Here is an 18,626-nt window from a genome sequence, read left to right as displayed (position 1 = left end):
AGTATGCATCGATTGTATTGAATTCAAAGGGGAGACGACGGACCTGTAAAACCACTAATCTAAAACTGACCCTTAACCTATTCTTAAAAAATCAAATGTTATTTGTCACATGCGACAAATACAACAGGTGTAGACCTTACAGTGAAATGCTGACTGACAAGCCCTTAACGCAGTTAAGAATGTATAAAGGATCATTTAAAAATCGAAGTAACAAATAGAGAGCAGCTGTAAAATAACAATAGCGAAGCTATATACAGGGGGTTCCGGTAGAGGACATTTCTGAAATGAAATCTAGTTTTGCAGGTCATGAGTGGCCATACAGTCTTTCCCAATTCAAAGCCACTGGTGCCCGGTAGCCATGTTTTATCACGTCTATAGTCACGTTAAGCTGGGCGTACACTACACATTCTGGCCCTGATATAGCTGTCCCTGACAAGTTCAGATCGGAGACAAAATCCCCATTTTGCTGCCTACTCTGGGCGCGAGGCCATCACGAGGCTCATTTAATGTGTGCATGTCAATGCTCTTGTGGTGTGTGATGTGCAACGGCTAGGTTTGAAAACAGTGATGAGCTCTTATTGTCTATTGCTTACCAGAGAAGAAGTGAGATAACGTATCACATCACCCAGAATGTATAGACTGGAGCAGTAACCATGACTACTACTAGTATGGATGTATAGACTGGAGCAGGAGCCATGACTACTACTAGTATGGATGTATAGACTGGGGCAGTAACCATGACTACTACTAGTATGGATGTATAGACTCTGGAGCAGGAGCCATGACTACTACTAGTATGGATGTATAGACTGGAGCAGTAACCATGACTACTACTAGTATGGATGTATAGACTCTGGAGCAGGAGCCATGACTACTACTAGTATGGATGTATAGACTGGAGCAGTAACCATGACTACTACTAGTATGGATGTATAGACTCTGGAGCAGGAGCCATGACTACTACTAGTATGGATGTATAGACTGGAGCAGTAACCATGACTACTACTAGTATGGATGTATAGACTCTGGAGCAGTAACCATGACTACTACGTGTTTGCCTTTAACCAAAGCGTCAAATCATTACAAGCAATGGTATTCACTATGTAATGGCTACTAAGCTATGCGTGAATGTCTGACTGAAAACGCTAGAGGCTACTTAAAGCCACAGCTCGTTCTGGCCATGTTAATCTAATCACATTGATTGTGAGAGCGTGGTATTGAGAATCCTCAGGACCAAGCGAAGCATCTTGGTGTTTAAACCCCCGTCCATGCCACTACGTTGGCAAGACAAAACATTTTAAGAAAGATTGTTTAATGAGAGGATGTTGGAAGTGGTGTAGTGTGCGCCCGGTCTTAGGGACAAGACAAGGCTTTCAGTAAGAAGGCCTCGTAACCACAACATTAGTAGAGAGGAAGTACCTCTAGCAACACATATCTCGGAATTGTCTCCATTTGGGTGGCAGCTATGGGCTTACACATCAATAAAGGGAGTTCCCCCAAATTACATGCCCCGATTTAATTTTTATCATGTTAATATTTGACTGTAAGCCATCAGGTCTGTTGCTAAACAACCCACCCCTCTATAATGCCCTTACGCAGTATTTCATCTTCACGGAGTCTTGTCCCGTTAATGAACAGACAAGTGCAGCGTTTGTAACGCAAGATAGAGCCCTTTAGTCAGAAATACCAATTATTTTGGGAGCTTGTAAAATGACCTTTTCATTCAAGACAGGATACATATATTTCAGGTGATAGGTTGTTTAGTTACTTTTTCCTCAACTACTTGTTTCTCCAACTTTATAGCAAGCCAATTTTCATATTCTGTGGTTTGGTAACTTTCTGTTATTTGACAGACTGGCTGGACCGAAGACGAAAAGATTCAAAACTGTTAGGCGTCCGTCTCGCAACTGCACCTTCAAGCACAGGGGGGCGTTGCGCTTCCACTCTTGTGGACGTGCCCATTGAAATGCAAGACATCCGGCGCAACGCAACAAGTGCTTATGGGTAATGTGAACATGGCTTAGTTTCAACCAGAGCCTCTGGTCCAGAGCGCTTTAGAAGAGCTGTGACATGACAAATTAAAACAGGCAGTTCTCATTTTGGATAGTAGTACTCAGTGGCGAACAGTCATTCAGGGCAGAGCTACATTTAGCCTGTGTTGGCAATAATACGTGTCGCATACCAGTTTACAATATATTTAACCTTAACTAGGCAAGCCAGCTAAGAACAAATTCTTATTTACAATGACTGCCTCAATTGCTGGGCCGATTGTGCACTGCCTTATGGGGAGATAATGAACATAGGGGTTGGTTCTGTCATTCACAGGGACACTACCTCATTGCAAAATCTATGAGGTGCTGCCAGAGTTTTCCCAGAGGCCTTGGAAGCTCCAGAAAAATGACAATTTTCCCACCAGGACCGCCACGCCACCTTCCTGTACAATTGAGCACAAACATGTATTGTATACTGTAGCAAGCGGTTAGGGTGAGGCACATGTGCTACTAATAATTGTCCTTTTCCCCCTCATAACTAAGCCCACAGTTCTGACTTGGCGGTGCACATGTCGCCTGTTTTAGAAGAAAGCAATCATTGAATATTGTAAGTTCATCGTCTGCTTATATGCCTCTTTAGCCTACGGTTCTGACTTGGGCCGTTCTTAGTTTACCCTGTACACCATGGGCCGTTCTTAGTTTACCCTGTACACCATGGGCCGTTCTTAGTTTACCCTGTACACCATGGGCCGTTCTTAGTTTACCCTGTACACCATGGGCCGTTCTTAGTTTACCCTGTACACCATGGGCCGTTCTTACTTTACCCTGTACACCATGGGCCGTTCTTACTTTACCCTGTACACCATGGGCCGTTCTTACTTTACCCTGTACACCATGGGCCGTTCTTACTTTACCCTGTACACCATGGGCCGTTCTTACTTTACCCTGTACACCATGGGCCGTTCTTAGTTTACCCTGTACACCATGGGCCGTTCTTAGTTTACCCTGTACACCGTGGGCCGTTCTTAGTTTACCCTGTACACCATGGGCCGTTCTTAGTTTACCCTGTACACCATGGGCCGTTCTTAGTTTACCCTGTACACCATGGGCCGTTCTTAGTTTACCCTGTACACCATGGGCCGTTCTTAGTTTACCCTGTACACCATGGGCCGTTCTTAGTTTACCCTGTACACCATGGGCCGTTCTTAGTTTACCCTGTACACCTTGGGCCGTTCTTAGTTTACCCTGTACGCCATGGGCCGTTCTTAGTTTACCCTGTACGCCATGGGCCGTTCTTAGTTTACCCTGTACACCATGTTCTGAATTCTGTTAAGTGTGTTGAACAAATAATTGACACCAGTCTACGCTCGCTCAGTCTAAATCGAAATTACTGGTTGCCCCTTACCCTCTCGTCGTCCCCTTATGCCATAGTTTGTACATCTCAATTGTCAGTAGAAACCACATCTGCTATAGCAAGTCAGACATGTTTGTCAGTAGAAACCACATCTGCTATAGCAAGTCAGACATGTTTTTTAAGACAGTAAATTAGGCTGAATGAACCGTTTAACTGCCAGATAAGGCTCCACTGATAGCCAGGTGTAGCGGTGGTAAGGATTCACTCAATGGTGCTGAAAATAAATCGATGGTGTCCGGACAGCTTTATGTAGGCCCAGGTAAACTGCAATTAATGTTATGAAATGTAGTGGCTTGCATTTCAAGATTAGCTCATTATAAAGTCCTTCCGCCCTACTCACCTTGCCCAAGTCAACCCCTCATCTGAAGTCAGAATCAGCAGTGAAATGACAACAAGAGCAGGTCAGTTTCATATTTTATTTGCTGACTATTCAGATGTATTCATTCACCATGTCTGACCTCTTGTGAAGCCGAGGACCAGACAGGCATCCTATGGGATGTTGAACCTGTCCAGACAGTCTGTAGTTGGGTGTCTAGATGGCGTGAATCTTCTTCCAGCGAGCCAGAGGACCAGACAGGCATCCTATGGGATGTTGAACCTGTCCAGACAGTCTGTAGTTGGGTGTCTAGATGGCGTGAATCTTCTTCCAGCGAGCCAGAGGACCAGTGGAAGGGATGTACTTCACCCCACAGCCATCAGGAATCACACGCTTTTCAGCCATCATTTGATCAAAGTCCACCGCGTTGAACTTGGTGAAGCCGTACTTCTTGGACATGTGGATCTGAGGGAGGGAGAGGTGAGTGATCAGAGGTCCTCTACAAACAGCAATGTTTCTCAGTGTGTAAAGGGACGTGGCCCTTCAGACGTTTAAAACCCCATAGCCGGAAATCTAATTTGCATAATAAAACGATCCATAAAAATCTGCCAGGAAGCTAGAGATCTGTTCTCATTGGCCGATACTCCATCCACCACTTCCGCCTCTGCAGTGAAAGGTGGCATAGCTAGAGCGTCGTTTTGTCAGACCATGAGATATCCTTGAAAATCAGTCTCCTCAAACAAACATCTAACGTATGAACGGTTTGGCTACAAACTATTATGACCTGGATGGAAAGGAGACTCAAAGGTGTTCTCCGTTTACGCTAAAACATCAAGTGTCTTGGACTCCTCCAAAGTCATTACAGTTGATCTGACAACTTCTGTTGAGTCCAAACAGTTTGGGCTACACTATTAAGACCCCTCTGGAAAGGTGAGTCTCAATGTTGGTTGTTTAGCATTATGACATCTCCAGGCTGCAAGGCTCACCTCAAGTCTGAAACCAAGCAAAACTTTTTTTGGGGAAGTATAGGTGAAGACTGTTTAGTGCCAAAAATAAGGGGTTAAATGTGTCGTTTTTAAATCCGATCTTACTTCCATCTCTCAGATATAGGACAGACATTTCAGAACTTTTGGGGGCCCATCTGTTGTAGTGAATCTGTTATTCAATGTGTTGGTATCACATTTGATCAGTTATCCCCAGTGTGTTTGTGTGTCCAGGTGAGTGTTACCTTCTGGCGTCCGGGGAACTTGAACTTGGCTCTGCGGAGAGCCTCGATAATGTGCTCCTTGTTGCTGGCCTTGGTGCGGACAGACATGATCACCTGACCGATTCTAACACGGGCCACGGTGCCCAGGGGTTTACCGAACGCACCACGCATCCCTGTCTGGAGCCTAGAGAAACAGAACAAAACACATTGAATTATGGGACGACACATCTAATGTTCTTGGACACATGGAATGGAGTCTAATTGCACCCTCTAATGAAGGTCACCAACTGGTCGATCTTCAAGACATTCCTAGAGTCCTTCACCGAACTGTAGAAAAGCCAACGTTTAAGGCTCTTTTTTGTGTGTGTGTCTTGCGCCGTTGACAGTAGGTGCACTTGACGCCGAAACCCTGCAGGTCAGGTAGAGCGGTCACAATTTGGGGGATAGTAAAATGTTTTCAGTATAAAATGAAGACCTACCAAATATTAAGTATAGACGATAATGAAGCTTTTAAAATAAGATCTGGGAGAACTAAGAACCAAAATAAACTAGACTGAGGTTCAGATAATGTCATGTGAGCAGCTCAGACAGCATAACAAGGCATTATCTTTGCCCCTTAAAGTGCAGCACAGCGAGAAGTGAACCAACAGCAACATTTTGCCAAGAGGACTTCTAAAACAGTAACCCTCCCCCCATCAGAACGGTTTTTAGTTACATCTGAGGTAGTTTCCTACTTGCTTTTTGACTCAGAAAAAGTTGGTGACCACTGTACCACGTAGTTCACTACTGTTGATCAGAGGCCTATGGCCCGGTCAGTCGCTCCACAACCCCCCAGCCCGGTCGGTCGGTCCACAACCCCCCAGCCCGGTCGGTCGGTCCACAACCCCCCAGCCCGGTCGGTCGGTCCACAACCCCCCAGCCCGGTCGGTCGGTCCACAACCCCCCAGCCCGGTCGGTCGGTCCACAACCCCCCAGCCCGGTCGGTCGGTCCACAACCCCCCAGCCCGGTCGGTCAGTCAGTCGGTCCACAACCCCCCAGCCCGGTCGGTCGGTCCCGGTCCACAACCCCCCAGCCCGGTCGGTCGGTCCCGGTCCACAACCCCCCCAGCCCGGTCGGTCGGTCCCGGTCTACAACCCCCCAGCCCGGTCGGTCGGTCCCGGTCTACAACCCCCCAGCCCGGTCGGTCGGTCCCGGTCTACAACCCCCAGCCCAGTCAGTCGGTCCCGGTCTACAACCCCCCAGCCCAGTCGGTCCTGGTCTGACGCACGGCAGCACCAGTTGTAAAGCATTGTCTCAGCGGTCCCTTAAAGGGGCCAGCACCTCCCAGCTGGCCTCATACACAACCACAGAGTTACTGTCTGCAGCCATTGCACACCAGAACCGCACGTCAGCGGGACTGGTCGGCTTAATAAGCTGCAGGTGTGTTTTATGAGTTTAGAACAGTGCTGTACCTGTCAGCCCCAGCGCAGGACAACATCTTGTTGATACGGATGACATGGAAGGGGTGCAGGCGGACCCGGATGTGGAAGCCGTCTTTTCCACAAGTCTTCACCATGTACTTGTTGGCACAGATACGGGCTGCCTCCAGAGCTAGAGGAGAGATGGGAGAGTTAACAGACTGCCTCTAGAGCTAGAGATATGGAAAGTAGATTTAATACGACATGGCAATCTGACCTTGCATTTTCAGAAGACAAAGTGTAACAATGTCAATGAGTGAGAGTGTGTCAGAGCATGGCTGACCGTCTCCAGAGAGGCACCCTCACCTTCAGAGGACAGCTGCTCGTACTCGTCAGAGACCATGTGACCACACAGAGGGAACTCGTCCACCCTGGCCTTCTTCCTGCCCAGGTCAAAGATCCTAATCTTAGGATCTACAGAGGTAAACAACAGGAGAGAGTTTACAAGAGGTTAATTGTTCATGTTGGTCTGAATGTTTTTTAAGGTACACTATGCAGAAATCACTCCATTTCCTGTTTGCTACAAGTCTAACAGGTCACCTAATTTCACTTGGTGACTAAACTAGTGTAGAGCAGGGCTTCCCAAACTCGGGTCTGGCCCCACCTGGTGTATGCTCTAGCACTACACAGCGGATGCAAAGCTAAGCTTAATGAGTTGGTTGTTTGAATCAGCTGTGTAGTGCTCAGGGGCAAAACCCAAAACGGGCCCAAGTTTAGCATCTGAACAGCTATGAAATATATTTTCCATAACCAAACATTCTATTTTCAGCTGGTGTACAAAAACAAAAGACTTAAGGGATAGAAATAGATCAGCCCCTGCTTATACCTGCTTTCAATGAGTGACATCTACACTGAATACAAATATAAACACAACAACTCAGTCAACTAAAATCAACTCATTAGGCCCTAATCTATGGATTTCACGTGACTGGGAATACGGCTATGCATCGGTTCATCAGATACCTTACCAAAAAGGTAGGGGCCTGGATCAGAAAACCAGTCAGTATCTGGTGTGATCACCATTTGCCTCATGCAGCACAACCCATCTCCTTCACATAGAGTTGATCAGGCTGGTGATTGTGACCTGTGGAATGTTGTCCCACTCTTCAATGGCGGTCAAAAGTTGCTGATATTGTCGGGAACTGGAACACTGTCGTGCACATGGATCCAGAGCATCCCAAACATGCTCAATGGGTGACATGTCTGGTGAGTATGCAGGCCACATGGGACATGTTCAGCTTCCAGGAATTGTGTACAGATCCTTGTGACATGACAACCACTTGACCAAAACGCTATTGTTTTTTTAGTTGTCCATACCACAACCCTACCACAAGGAACTCTTCACAACGATGACATCAGCAAACCACTCGCCCACACACGCCGTCTGCCCGGTACAGTTGAAACCGGGATTCATCCACGGAGCGCACACTTCTCCAGCGTGCATCGAAGATCGGTTAAGACGCCAAACTACAGTCAGTTCCAGACCCAGGTGAGGACGACGAGCACAGCTTCCGAGACGTTTGTGCCGAAGTTCTTTGGATGTGCAAACCCACAGCTGTCCGGGTGGCTGGTCTCAGACGATCACGCAGGTGAAGACGCTGGATGTGGAGGTCCTGGGCTTGCGTGGTTACACGTGGTCTGCAGTTGAGGACCGGTTGGACGTACTGACGACTTCTAAAACTACTTTGAAGGCAGCTTATGGTAGAGAAATTACAGAAATTGACAAATTCTCTGGCAACAGCGCTGGTGGACTTTCCTTCAGTCAGCATGCCAATTGGACACTCCCTGAACTTGAGACATGCGATAGTGTCGTGTGACAAAACGTCACATTTTAAAGTGGACTTTTATTGTCCCCAGTACAACGTTCACTGTGTAATGATCATGCTGTTTAATCAGATTCCTGATATGCCACTCCTGGTGGATGGATTATCTTGGCAAAGGAAAAATTCTCACTAACGGGGATGTAAACAAGTTTGTGCACAAAATTGCGAGAAATAGGTTTTGGGAGAGTTGGGATCTGTTATTTCAGCTCATAAAACACAGGACCAACACTTTACATGTTGCGTTTACATTTTTGTCCAGTATATAAGTCACTTCTGTGAATTTGGTCTGGTCACTCAAAAAGGTGTCATATTACAGCTGTAAGTGACCAAGTAGACAAGAGTTAACACCCTCAGTAGTCGTCAAAACTAAACGTTGTAAAGCGTTGTCTCAGCGGTCCCTTAAAGGGGCCAGCACCTCCCAGCTGGCCTCATACACAACCACAGAGTTACTGTCTGCAGCCATTGCACACCAGACCCGCACGGCAGCGGAACTGGTCGGCTTAATAAGCTGCAGTTAGGAACACGGCATGTTCCTGTTTAGTATTTAATAGATTCCCCCCATTAGCCACTGCCAAGGCAACAGCTACTCTTCCTGGGGTCCAAACAGGAATAAACAAATACACAGAACGCAACAGCCTCCATCAAATAAATAAAAAACATTACAAATGTACAATTATTACTAGTGTGTCTTCAGTCCGTGTTGTCCTGAGAGGTATATATCTAATCTTACTGCATGCGTTACTTGATGAGGAATAGAGTTCTGCGAGTTTCCTAGCCTCTGTTCTAAATTGTGAAGAGACCCCTGGTGGCATTTCTCGTTGGGTACGTATGGGCGTCTGAGCCGAGCCATTTGAACAGGCAGTTCGGTGCCTTCAACACATCTCAAAGACTAGTGATGCAGTAAGTTTAGCATGCAATTGACATTGGCCCCTAAATGTACACTGAAGGTTAACAGCTCTGTTCTGGGCCAATTGAAATTAGCTTGTTTGAGTGTGAATAACCTCACGGTAAAGGAGAGAACTCACCAGGCACACCGCGACAGAAACGGGACTTGGGGTAGGGCTTGTTCTTGCAGTAGCGGTAGCTGAGGGAGACACAGATGGTTTATTCAAACAATTATCAGCAGACTAGCTGCACTAACAAACGGGTGTATTTTGGGTATAAAAACACTTTATGGAACAAAAGGAACACTTGCTGTCTAACTGGGAGTCTCGTCAGTGACAACATCCCAAGATCAAAGGCAAATATTTAATTTGATTGCTTTTCTGATTTGCGACCAAGCTTCCTGCTGGACATAATGCTATACTAGGCTATCGATAAACTTACAAATGCTTGTCTTGCTTTGGCTGTAAAGCATAATTTCAAAATCTGAGACAGGGTGATTAACAAAAGGCCAAGCTGTGTTTCACTATATTTGATGAATATTTTCTAGTAATATTTTTAGTCTGTTGCGTTATGCTAATTAGTGTCAGTTGATGCCAATTCTCCCGGATACAGGAGAGGGAGTTCTAAGAATGAAGTAGTAAAAGTGAAATAACCCATTAATGCTTTTGATATGCTATTTTAATGAGTAGGATTTGGCTTTCAAAACAGCAAAGAGTGGGCATCATTTATATTAGATTAATCTTTGCTCAACTAAGGTTTGTGGTAAACTATTCCTTAGATTTGTCCATGTTTCTATTGTTTGTTCTACCTGATTGCCTGAGGCCCACCATTTTCTTAGGTTATTTAAAACGGAACTTCAGTCATTAGATACATTCTTTGTTCATGAAGTACCGAGGAGGGAGGGAGAAAGCCAGCAGGCATAAAAACTGAAGTCATTCAGAACAAACGGATTGAAGACTAAATGGGGCTTTTAAAATACACTGGATTGTCCACTATAAAACATTAAATGGGCTTCAGCGATACGGACCGGAACGAGAAACTTTCTGAGCTGCTTTGGAAAATCTTAAGTCTACTTTCCACTTGCATTCTGTAAATTGTTTAACATTTATAGAAATAGGTTATAAAGGACTAAGCCACATGGCTCTTTACTGTGTGGTTCCAGTCAAGTGGAAATAAACTATTCCTAGGCCATCACTTCACAACGTAGTTAACGACAGCTGTCAATCATCTGATACGTAACATCACCCAACCCTGCAGCCACTGCACACTAGAACCACACTGGTCAGCTTAATAAGCTGCAGGGGTGACCAAGACTAAACAGCTTCTATCTCAAGGCCATCAGACTTAACCATCACTAGCCAGCCTCCACCCAGTACCCTGCCATCAACTTAGTCACGGTCGCTAGCCAGCTACCACCCAGGTACTCAACTCTGCACCGTAGATGCTGCTGCCATAGACAGAATCACCGGTCACTATAATATATATATATACATTTTTTTTTTTACATACCGTTTTACCCACTTCATATGTATATACACTCTTCTAGTCAAGGCCATCCTTTCAACTATTGCTGTGTGTACACACACACCATTCTATCCCATGTGTTCAGAGCTATTATGGATTTAGCACACATCCCACCCTTCCTTACAAACAGAGTGCCTTTGGAAAGTATTCTGACCCCTTGACTTTATCCACAATGTGTTAGGTTACAACCTTATTCTAAAATTGCTCCCCCCAATCTACACACAATACCCTCATAATGACAAAGCAAAAACACATTTGAAAAAAGTACAAATGAATGTAAACTGAAATATGACAGTACATAAGTACTCAGACCCTTCTCAGTACTTTGTCGAAGCACCTTTGGCAGCTATTACAGCCTGAATCTTCTTGGGTATGACAGAACAAGCTTGGCACACCTGTATTTGGGGAGTTTCTCCCATTCTTCTCTGCAGATCCTCTCAAGCTCTGTCAGATTGGATGGGGAGCGTCGCCGCACAGCTATTTTCAGGTCTCTCCAGAGATGTTTGATCAGGTTCAGAGACGTGTCCCGAAGCCACTCCTACGGTGTCCTTTTTTTTTAACCTTTATTTAACCAGGCAAGTCAGTTAAGAACAAATTCTTATTTTCAATGACGGCCTAGGAACAGTGGGTTAAGGTTCAAGGGCAGAACGATAGATTTTGTACCTTGTCAGCTCGGGGACTTGAACTTGCAACCTTTCGGTTACTAGTCCAATGCTCTAACCACTAGGCTACACTGCCGCCCCGTCTTGGCTGTGTGCTTAGGGTCGTTGTCCTGATTTTCACCAAGGATCCCTGTACTCGGTCCGTTCATCTTTGACCCGATCCTGACTAGTCTCCCAGTCAATACCGCTTAAAAAACAACCCCACCGCATGCTTCTGCCACCACCATAGGGATGGTGCCAAGTTTCCTCCAGACGTGACACTTTGCATCCAGGGCAGAGTTCAATCTTGGTTTCATCAGAACAGAGAATCTTGTTTCTCATGGTCCGAGTGTCCTTTAGGTGCCTTTGGTAAACTTCAAGCAGGCTGTCATGTGCCTTTTACTGAGGAGTGGCTTCCATCTGGCCATTCTACCATAAAGGTCTGATTAGTGGAGTGGTGCAAATATGGTTCTCCTGTCTCCACAGAGGAACTCCGGAGTTCTGCCAGAGTGAACATTGGGTTCTTGGTCACCTCCCTGACCAAGGCCCTTCCCCCCGATTGAGCAGTTTGGCCATGTGGCCAGCTCTAGGAAGAGTCTTGATGGTTCCAAACTTCTTCCATTTAAGAATGATGGGAGGCCACAATTCCTTAGACCTCATGGCTTGGTTTTTGCTCTGGCATGCACTGTCAACTGGGGGAACTTATATAAACAGGTGTGTGCCTTTCCAAATCATGTCCAATCAATTGAATTTACCACAGGTGTACTCCAATCAAGTTGTAGAAACATCAAGAATGATCAAAGGAAACAGGATGCACCTAAGCTCAATTTCGAGTCCCATAGCAAAGGGTCTGAATACTCATGTAAATTAGGCACCTGTTTTTCATTAATTTGCTAATTTCAATAAAAAATAAATTAAAAAAAAGTATTTTCTTTGTCATTATGGGGTATAGTGTGTCGATTGAGCCCCCCCCCTAACCCATTTTAGAATATGGCTGTAGCGTAACAAAATGTGAACAATGGGAAGGGGGCTGAATACGGTCTGAAAGCACCGTATATCCATCACTGTATCTACCACAACCCTTCAGGATAGCACTCACTGGCCTGGAAGATGTTTTTTTTAATGAAAATGTATCTTTCCTCTATTTTCTATCAAATGTTTGTATCCAAACTTGCCTTTATTTTTTTATTTACATTTTTAGTAACTTAGACACCTATCTGGAGCGACTTAGTCATTGCATTCAATGTTTCTAAGCGACTTAGTCATTGCATTCAATGTTTCTAAGCAGTCTCTCGTCCTGTTTCTGTGTAGAGATAAGTGGGTAAGGACCAGGAAGTTGCCTGTAGTGTGGACACAAGCTCGTGTAACTATTTCTACAATCTATTTTTAGATGTGTGTGTGTATTGTTAACACAAGCATTTCGCTACACGCACAATAACATCTAAATACGTATGTAAATGAGATACTAAGGATATTTAGATATTCACGTATCTTATTCTGTACAGTAAAAACCTCACTCTGCTGTGTATTGTACCAATAATCACAGATTAAAGTAATACACCAATAAACTCCATAATAAGTATGTTGATCAACCCACAAGTTGCAGAGGCTAGTTATGCTACCTAATGCCATTAGCAGTGTTAGCCTTCTAATCTAGCTACATTAGCTACTGTTAGCCAGGTGAATGACAGGGATGTAGACATCGCGGACAGTGTGTAACATACCATCAAGCGAGCTAATTTAATGACAACACAAATTGACGTAACGCCATATAAATAATTTGATATCAACCCTGTGAATGTAGCTAGCTGGCTAATTACTGCACATGGTGCAGACACATCCGCCATTTTGTATTTTCACCCAGTGTCAGACTTTATTTGAGCTAAAACCATGCAACAAAAACACTCACCATCGGGCTGGCCGGCGACCCATGGCTGCGATCTGTTAAAATAACACAAACACTTATTACGAATGGAAAGTAGCTATGGTCCTAGAGTGGACGAATACATTATTTTCTGTAATTTTTAGAAGAGCGGCAGAGACCACGATGTCACCGTGTACTCACCGAATGGAGGAAAGGAAGTCAGACAGGCTTCCGCTGAGTCATATGGGTGCGTTCGCGTGGAGAAAATATACGGTAAAAACACACCTCTTTTATTTTTGATTTGGGTAAGCACTTTTGTAATCACACGTGAATTATGGTTAATAATCGTAAATGTTTTATTGAATATTTTGTCTGTAAAATTTCATCCGCAACAACTATCCAACCGTGGAGCATCTTGGGAAGAGTAGTTTTACCAAAGACATGTATAACTAACCCAAGATCGTTCATCTCTGTCGTTTATAGTAGGAGCAAATTAAGCATAGTCGGCAGAACAAGCAAGGAGGTGGGCAAAGCCAAGCATTGCAAGCGGCTAGTGGGGATCCATAATAAATACAAATACAATATAAATATTGGCACATTATAGCATTTATTTGCATAGTTCCATTAAGGATCGCCTCCTCTAATGTGCGAGTGTGAACAAACTCAATTCGACCTTGCGCTCAAACAAAACTTTTTTATTTTTTTACTTTAGCAAAGTGTCAAGTCTCTAAAACTTCGTGCATTGTATTCGTAAGCGATTCTTGTTTTGGGGACAGAACACTGAGATCATTTGTTTCATCAATGAGAAAATTGGCAGAATGTCGACCCAGTTTCAGCAAGTTCCATCTTCTCCCACTACCTGCGACTAGATTTCCTCTCACTAACATATTTGGTGGTGAGAAGATGTTCTAACGGGATTCTACAACTTGATAGCCACTGTGATGTGTTTGGGTTTTACCACAGATACAACAATGACACAGATATTTCACCAGATGTATAAATGTGAAACACCCGCTTGGCGTTTCCACTCACTACCAAACATCGCATTGAGAAGAAACCCAGTGGCCGGCAGCGGGAGAAGATGGATTTTGTCCGAGATTCTGCAAAAATTTCTCATCGATTATCTCATCGATGAAACAAAGTAGGTGTTCCCTCACAGAAATATGAAAATATATGCTAGAACACGCCAATAATATCTCGCTAGCTCGTGCTTGGCCCTGCCCACTTCCTTGCTTGTTCTGCCCACTATGACTCATTTGTTCCCGTTTGAAACGACGGGCTTTGGTCTATCTTAGTTATAAGAATCTTAGCTTTTACTGATAACATGGAAGGGCAAGAGGAAGATCACAGAGTTTGGGATGAGATGAGGTGGTGGAGGAGGAGGAGGAAAAAACGGAACACGACTGAACATGTTGATAATATTAGTTTGGGTTGGTGATGGTGATGGTGGTGTTATTTTATTTATTTTTATTGGTTAGTGACGATAGAGACTGTAAAACCGGCGATATTTCGCGTTTTAGAAGCTTCTATGGCTCATTTTCACAGGGCGGGGCTAGACTGGCTAGACTGTAAACTCACATTAAGCATCTCCAATCCAGAGTTAAATCTAGAATTGGCTTCCTATTTCGCAACAAAGCATCCTTCACTCATGCTGCCAAACATACCCTCGTAAAACTGACTATCCTGCCAATCCTTGACTTCGGCGATGTCATTTACAAAATAGCCTCCAACACTCTACTCAGCAAATTGGATGCAGTCTATCACAGTGCAATCCGTTTTGTCACCAATGCCCCTTATACTACCCACCAGTGCGACCTGTATGCTCTCGTTGGCTGGTCCTAGATATATATTCGTTGCCAAACCCACTGGCTCCAGGTCATCTATAAGTCTTTTCTAGGTAAAGCCCCACCTTATCTGAGCTCACTGGTCATCATAGCAGCACCCACCCGTAACACGTGCTCCAGCAGGTATATTTCACGGGTCATCCCCAAAGCCAACACCTCCTTTGGCCGCCTTTCCTTCCAGTTCTCTGCTGCCAATAACTGGAACGAATTGCAAAAATCACTGAAGCTAGAGACTTATATCTCTAACATCTATAACTTTAAGCGTCAGCTGTCATAGCAGCTTACCGATCGCTGCGGCAGTACACAGCCCATTTGTAAATAGCCCATCCAACTACCTACCTCATCCCCATATTTGTTTTGGTTTTTCTGCTCTTTTGCACACCAGTATTTCTACTTGCACATCCTCAAATCCCTGAGCTGACAAGGTACACATCTGTCGTTCTGCACCTGAACAGGCAGTTAACCCACTGTTCCTAGGCCGTCATTGTAAATAAGAATTTGTTCTTAACTGACTAAAATAAAAATTATCTGGTGTACAATTTGCAACTTCAAGTAGGACTACTGCTCCAAACTGTCTGATGACACTGTTAACAACTGCGTTTGGACATTATTTTACCAACACACCACTTAGGACAGATGAAAATGATCAAGGATAAATGGACACAAACTACATTGGAAGGTTTTCATACTGAGTTGTTATGGGGGCTTTTAGATACTCCTAGGTCCAACTGTTTCCTACTGTGGCCAGCAGGGGGCGGCCTTGTACCAGGAGAGCAGCTCCTGTATTGTCTCTGTTCCTCTGTCGTCCTTTCTGTACTGAGTAGATGTTGTCTTTCTGTATTGTCTCTCTGTTCCTCTGTAGTCCTCTCCATGGAGTGATTAGAGGTTGTCTCTCTGTTTCTCTGTAGTGATGAGATCTTGTCTCTGTTCCTCTGTAGTCCTCTCCATGTAGTGATTAGATTCAGTCTGACTCAGAGCTCCAGTATGAGGTCATACTAATGCAGAACAAATGTTTTAACGACGAGGGAGGCTGGACAATGTTAGGAATTCTAGCCTTGGTTTGACTCCACACATAGAACATACCCAATATAGACCTATACTGTTCCCTGTTTCAATGAAACAGCAGGCCTTTACTTGTTAATTTATTAAGATACTTATAACCGTTATTTAACTAGGCAAGTCAGTTATGAACAAATTCTTATTTACAATGACGACCTGCCCCGGATGACGCTGGGCTGATTGTATGCCGCCCTATCGGACTCTCAATCACGACCGGTTGTGAAACAGCCTGGAATCGAACCAGGGCTGGTAGTGACGCCTCTAAAACTGATGCTGTTCCTTAGACTGCTGCGCCACTCGAGAGCCCTAAACGGGTCATGTTAAATGGGGAGGCTCTTTAGGTACTGCACAGTAACCTCTAATAGAACTAGCCTACTCCAGACACTGCAAGCTGAGCGTTTAGTTTGTGAAAAGCTCTGTGTGTATATGTGTGTGTGTGTGCGCGTGCGTGTGTGTGTGTGTGTGTGTTTGCAAAGGCTTTCACACAGCTCAGTCCACACTGGCGACTCTTATCTGATGTTCAGCTGTAGAGAAGTGTTTATTCAATGACTTCTGCTGACCACTGTTATACTGATATCACTCTTGTACCTTATATTTACCTTTATAATACAATACAATATGGCTTCACCACGGCAGTCAATGGTCACTCCGTCAAGTATGTGATAAGAAGATAAACGCGTGTGTGTGTGTGTGTGTGTGTGTGTGTGTGTGTGTGTGTGTGTGTGTGGGCGGTCGGGTGTGTCGCGCGTGTGTTTGTGTGGAGCGCACCTCCTAAATAACTTCCTTTCTGAGAGCGATGGTCATGGTGTTACTCACCACACCCTCAAACCCTCACTCACACACACACACAAACGCACACACACACGCACACACACAAACACATACACACACACACACACACACACACACACACACACACACACACACACACACACACACACACACACACACTAGTCTGAAAGCCATGTTGTGCTGTGTTACTACATACCAACCCCTCACTGTTACTACATACCAAGCCCTCACTGTTATTACATACCAACCCCTCACTGTTACTACATACCAACCCCTCACTGTTACTACATACCAACCCCTCACTGTTATTACATACCAACCCCTCACTGTTATTACATACCAACCCCTCACTGTTATTACATACCAACCCCTCACTGTGTTACTACATACCAACCCCTCACTGTTACTACCAACCCCTCACTGTTACTACATACCAGCCCCTCACTGTTACTACATACCAACCTCTCACTGTTACTACATACCAACCTCTCACTGTTACTACATACCAACCTCTCACTGTTACTACATACCAACCCCTCACTGTGTTACTACATACCAACCCCTCACTGTTACTACATACCAACCCCTCACTGTTACTACATACCAACCCCTCACTGTTACTACATACCAACCCCTCACTGTTACTACATACCAACCCCTCACTGTTATTACATACCAACCCCTCACTGTTATTACATACCAACCCCTCACTGTGTTACTACATACCAACCCCTCACTGTTACTACCAACCCCTCACTGTTACTACATACCAGCCCCTCGCTGTTACTACATACCAACCTCTCACTGTTACTACATACCAACCTCTCACTGTTACTACATACCAACCTCTCACTGTTACTACATACCAACCCCTCACTGTGTTACTACATACCAACCCCTCACTGTTACTACATACCAACCCCTCACTGTTACTACATACCAACCCCTCACTGTTACTACATACCAACCCCTCACTGTGTTACTACCTACCAACCCCTCACTGTTATTACATACCAACCCCTCACTGTTACTACATACCAACCCCTCACTGTTACTACATACCAACCCCTCACTGTTACTACATACCAACCCCTCACTGTTACTACATACCAACCCCTCACTGTGTTACTACATACCAACCCCTCACTGTTATTACATACCAACCCCTCAGTGTTACTACATACCAACCCCTCACTGTTACTACATACCAACCCCTCACTGTTACTACATACCAACCCCTCACTGTTACTACATACCAACCCCTCACTGTTACTACATACCAACCCCTCACTGTTACTACATACCAACCCCTCACTGTGTTACTACATACCAACCCCTCACTGTTACTACATACCAACCACTCACTGTTACAACCAACCCCTCATTGTGTTACTACATACCAACCCCTCACTGTGTTACTACATACCAACCCCTCACTGTTACTGCATACCAACCCCTCACTGTGTTACTACATACCAACCCCTCACTGTTACTACATACCAACCCCTCACTGTTACTACATACCAACCCCTCACTGTGTTACTACATACCAACCCCTCACTGTGTTACTACATACCAACCCCTCACTGTTACTACATACCAACCCCTCACTGTGTTACTACATACCAACCCCTCACTGTTACTACATACCAACCCCTCACTGTTACTGCATACCAACCCCTCACTGTGTTACTACATACCAACCCCTCACTGTTACTACATACCAACCCCTCACTGTTACTACATACCAACCCCTCACTGTGTTACTACATACCAACCCCTCACTGTTACTACATACCAACCCCTCA

General features: G+C 44.8%; 1 protein-coding gene and 2 non-coding genes across 4 annotated transcripts; all 3 read right to left on the bottom strand.

The window, feature by feature from the left end:
- Nucleotides 1–3,807: 3,807 nt before the first annotated feature.
- LOC109882989 (60S ribosomal protein L10) lies at nt 3,808–13,329 on the bottom strand. Of its 2 annotated transcripts, XM_031803556.1 has the most exons (7): nt 13,169–13,324; nt 9,235–9,293; nt 6,693–6,800; nt 6,381–6,519; nt 4,950–5,112; nt 4,069–4,186; nt 3,808–3,975 (listed from the first exon to the last, which is right to left on the bottom strand). In XM_031803556.1, the coding sequence occupies exons 1-7, from the start codon at nt 13,189–13,191 to the stop codon at nt 3,938–3,940; spliced, it is 648 nt and encodes a 215-aa protein (XP_031659416.1). In that variant the 5' UTR covers nt 13,192–13,324; the 3' UTR covers nt 3,808–3,937. The 2 variants fall into 2 exon arrangements, with proteins under 2 accessions (XP_031659416.1, XP_020330649.2); XM_020475060.2 differs by having other exon boundaries at nt 3,808–4,186; nt 13,169–13,329.
- On the bottom strand, nt 6,216–6,348 carry LOC116357043 (small nucleolar RNA SNORA70). Its single transcript, XR_004205353.1, has one exon. It is a non-coding gene; the product is annotated as a small nucleolar RNA SNORA70 (small nucleolar RNA).
- LOC116357041 (small nucleolar RNA SNORA70) lies at nt 8,591–8,723 on the bottom strand. Its single transcript, XR_004205351.1, has one exon. It is a non-coding gene; the product is annotated as a small nucleolar RNA SNORA70 (small nucleolar RNA).
- Nucleotides 13,330–18,626: the final 5,297 nt, after the last annotated feature.

Source organism: Oncorhynchus kisutch, linkage group LG24, assembly GCF_002021735.2.
Source record: "Oncorhynchus kisutch isolate 150728-3 linkage group LG24, Okis_V2, whole genome shotgun sequence".
Taxonomy (NCBI): Eukaryota; Metazoa; Chordata; class Actinopteri; order Salmoniformes; family Salmonidae; genus Oncorhynchus; species Oncorhynchus kisutch.
The sequence above is the reverse complement of the archived record's forward strand: the minus strand, read 5'-3'. Positions and strand labels throughout refer to the sequence as shown.